Genomic DNA, 3,645 nt, shown 5'->3' on the forward strand with positions numbered 1-3,645 from the left:
ACTGCTTTATTTAAAAAAAAAAAGAAAAAACACAGCACTGTTACAGGTTAAAACAACAGGAAACTCAATGTTGTAGTTTGTTTAATCAAACACTGGTCTCCTCTGAGACGACATAAAATCAGATTCTATACACACCAGAATACGGACCTGCATACTACAGAAACTAGCAGTTTCTCAAGATTTAAAAAAAAAAAAAAGGAAAAAAAAAAAAGACACATGACATTTTAATTTTCTTCTAACAACTGTATAAACCCCAATGTGAACTGTCAATATACCTGACATGACAAGCTTTTCTTCTGTGACAGTTGAGCCAGAGCCAGAGAAGAGTCTTTTTCACCACTTTGTTTCTCATCTTCAAGCTTCACTCAGACAGGGCTGCACTCACAGAGACAGCCAGATGGACTCCTGTTCACTCAAGTTAGTTATAGATGAAGTTGAACCTACAAAAAGAAATTATGGCCATTTCTTAAAAAAAAACAAACAAACAAACAATTAAGAGACAACCATTTTCACAATAACAGCATGGCAATTTATGACTTTACCATTTTTTTTAAATTTCCTGCAGGATTCTAGTGATATTACTTTATTTCTTTGCAATAAACTTTTCCCCTTTTCAGAAAATTTAAAGTCAAAACACTAATAAAAAAATAAAAATAAAAAAAAGGGCTGCACACAGGAATGTGTGACTGGTGCATCGGAGGACAACTTGATTCAAAGTGACCAACTCCTGCACACTCTTATGTGCCGCTGGTTCATTTTATATAAATAAGATCTTTTCACTTTCATTTAAGTCCAATCTTTATCTGCAAATAGTGTGTGTGTATACGTCTCATTCTGCTTCCTGGCCTGTGTAAAAAGGCTGTGGTGCAGGTTCAGTCACTGACTTCTGTGTTCTTTAGCATGGTGGATATTTAACACAGCTCTTAAAGCCAGAGCAGTGGTCTTTGTGCCACCTTGCAGCCCACAACTGAAGCGTAGATGTACCAACGACCGAGTGCTTCAACTGCTTTAATTAACCACTGTGACAGTGAACAGAGAAAACTGAGTGTTTCAGTTCAATTTAGGCTATTTACACAATGACCAAACTCATGCAAAAGATACAAACATTACCTGCTCAATAGCTGTGGTAGACTGGAAATGATTGGTCCATATCCAGGAGCATTGTCATACAGTTCAAACAATGGTGCGGCCACCAGTTTATAGTTCTTGGGGACAGCAAACAGCGCTGTAGACACATGAATCACAGATTTCAAAACCAGAAGCAATGATTCGTGGGAACTTACCCATGTGTCCCCTCTCCTTTTAATTAGACTTGTGTCTACCATTTTCCCGTCTATTAAACTTAAGTAATTTCACAGTTTACATTTAGAAATACTGACCTTTTTCCTGCAGCTGAACCAGGAACAGCTTTTTATGCTCCTTAGGCTTGGTGATGTGGGCTGGAATATAGGGGTACTGCAAACAGACAACCTCAGATCAGTTCACATTAGTATGCACAAATATTAACTGCATCTATATGTTCATGACTAACTGACTACAGAGAATTCAGCCTGTCCTACCTTGTTGTAGTCAGTTACTGGTGTGGTACACTGACAAGGAATGAGTCATTGCAGACACAAACACACCTGTCTTTAACTTTACATTTACCTCACATTAGTAATATTGCTAGGTTAGCAATGAAAGAGAAAGTAAGTAAGTGTGATCAGGACCAAGTCTTAAAATCTTATATAGATTTATATAAATCTCTAAAATCATACAGAAAGAAAATTGACTATACAAGAGTTTTTGAACAGATTTCAAACCCCAGAGCACAGGCAAGGATAAAATATTCTAGCCAGAGGCTGCTAAAAAACATTTCATGACTTATCTGTTTATGCTACACTGCTTTCAAACAAAATATGTGAAACATCTATATCTACTAAAATTGTTCCATCTGTTAATAAGTCCTCAAAACTTCTTATTGTCCTAGTTGCGTGTGTGCGTACACACCTGTGGAGGCTCAAAGTTGGGGCGCCACCAGTTGCCAATACAGTCGTCAATCACCCAGTCCTGCTTCACCCCATCCTGCCGCCCGAGGATCTAACATTCAAACAAAAGTCAGTATAGTTGAACCCCACAATCATCACAGCAACAAGAAGTCTGAAGTGTGCTGTGATGAAGCTACCTCAGTCATCAGGCGTTTCAGACCCTCCACTTCATCTTCTCCGGGACTCAACTCTCCACCAGGCCTGCAGGAGAGAAGCAAACTGTCAGACGACTGTTCAGTAAAAACCACTTCTGGTGGTTCATACAGGAGCCTCTGAACATCGACTACTCACAGTTTAAAGAAAGTGGTCCCCAGCTGCAGAAGTAGCACATGAGGCAGCCTGTGTTCATGGACAATGAGGACACCCTCCACTGTCCTCCGCATTCCCATTTTATCAAACTCCTCCCGCATCCTCTGGAACCGGGCTGCCACCGAACTGTCCTTCTCATACAGAGGCTCCTTGGTGCCAAATGTGTAGTTGGTAAGAGGGTATCTGAAGCAAAAATACACACATGAAAAGTCATCGAACATGACATGAGATCATTACAGCGTGGTTCATACCTATATGGTATACAAAGTAAAGCTGTAATATGCAATACAATAATAACAAAATTTGAATCTAGGGCTGAAATGGACAATTAATTTCATTATTGATTATACCTTCTACTGCTTCTTTTTGGATGAACTGATGATTTTAAAATCTGTAATATGTCAGAAAATAGTAAAAAAAAAATTGCCCATTACAATTTCCAAGAGCCCAAAGTCCAAAAAGTAGTGTTTATTAATCTTAATTAATGATATAAAACAGCCAAAAGAAACAAATCCTCAAATCAAATTTGAGAGGCTGAAAAACGCTAATATTGATCGAGCATTTCTGCTTGATGAATAACTTAGAAAACTTGATTATCAAAATTGTTGCCGATTAATTTTCTGTTCAGTGGACTAATCTTCATAATCGACTAGTTGTTTCAGGTTTAAACATGAGTTTAGATATAAGTGAATATTTGCTAGTTTTCCAGTTTTCTGTGATAGTAAACTGAACATTTTGGGTTTTTTGCCTGTTGGTTACACACAAACAATCTGATTATGTTAATATGGGCTTCGGGGAATAATAATGGACAGTTTTCACTATTTTCATTCAAAAACAATTAGCTAATTAAGCTAATGCGTTTTTTCTATCCTCTACTTGTCGGTCGACGGTGGGGGTTAGCTACTCGACACATGTGGATACTTATACCAGCTTCTGGTGCAGTATTTGCTGCTGGCCCACATGAACTCACAAGTTGATGGTCCTCTCCAGGGTGAGCGGTTTTGCGGGCCCGCTGATGTACTTGTTCCCGAACTGAACGGCACCACCGCGCGGCCAGCCGGTGGACGAGCGACTGGGAGGCACCACCGACATCTCTAACGTGAGCACGACGAGCCTACACCCTCCTGCAAATGTGCGTCAGGTGGTGGTTGGTTTGTAACTCACTGGATTAGCAAAAGAGTAAAAGAAATTCTTAAAATTTCTGCGGACGGTCCACAACAATTTCTCTTCCGTCGTTTCCCTCGATCCTCCTCTTCCGGGTGAAGTGCGGTTGTTCGGGCGATGTCCCTGCCAGCGACACCTGCTGGTC

The 3,645-nt window shown here is 39.8% G+C and overlaps 1 protein-coding gene across 2 annotated transcripts; it reads right to left on the reverse strand.

Moving 5' to 3' along the window:
• On the reverse strand, positions 1-3,645 carry nudt21 (nudix hydrolase 21). 2 transcript variants are annotated; one of them, XM_040130582.1, is made up of 7 exons: positions 3,307-3,645; positions 2,319-2,519; positions 2,165-2,228; positions 1,990-2,079; positions 1,380-1,455; positions 1,111-1,225; positions 1-465 (listed from the first exon to the last, which is right to left on the reverse strand). In XM_040130582.1, exons 1-7 carry the CDS (start codon positions 3,426-3,428, stop codon positions 441-443), a joined length of 693 nt encoding a protein of 230 aa, XP_039986516.1. In that variant the 5' UTR covers positions 3,429-3,645; the 3' UTR covers positions 1-440. The 2 variants fall into 2 exon arrangements, with proteins under 2 accessions (XP_039986516.1, XP_039986604.1); XM_040130670.1 differs by having other exon boundaries at positions 336-440; positions 3,307-3,641.

Source organism: Xiphias gladius, chromosome 1 (assembly GCF_016859285.1).
Source record: "Xiphias gladius isolate SHS-SW01 ecotype Sanya breed wild chromosome 1, ASM1685928v1, whole genome shotgun sequence".
NCBI lineage: Eukaryota > Metazoa > Chordata > Actinopteri > Istiophoriformes > Xiphiidae > Xiphias > Xiphias gladius.

Coding starts and splice junctions, on each gene's coding strand:
- nudt21 (XM_040130582.1), bottom strand. CDS start 3,428: ATGTCGGTGGTGCCTCCCAGTCGCTCGTCCACCGGCTGGCCGCGCGGT. Junction 2,520..3,306: donor CTGGAGAGGACCATCAACTT/GTGAGTTCATGT, acceptor TTTTTGCTTCAG/ATACCCTCTTACCAACTACA. Junction 1,456..1,989: donor CCAACTTTGAGCCTCCACAG/GTGTGTACGCAC, acceptor GTCTGTTTGCAG/TACCCCTATATTCCAGCCCA.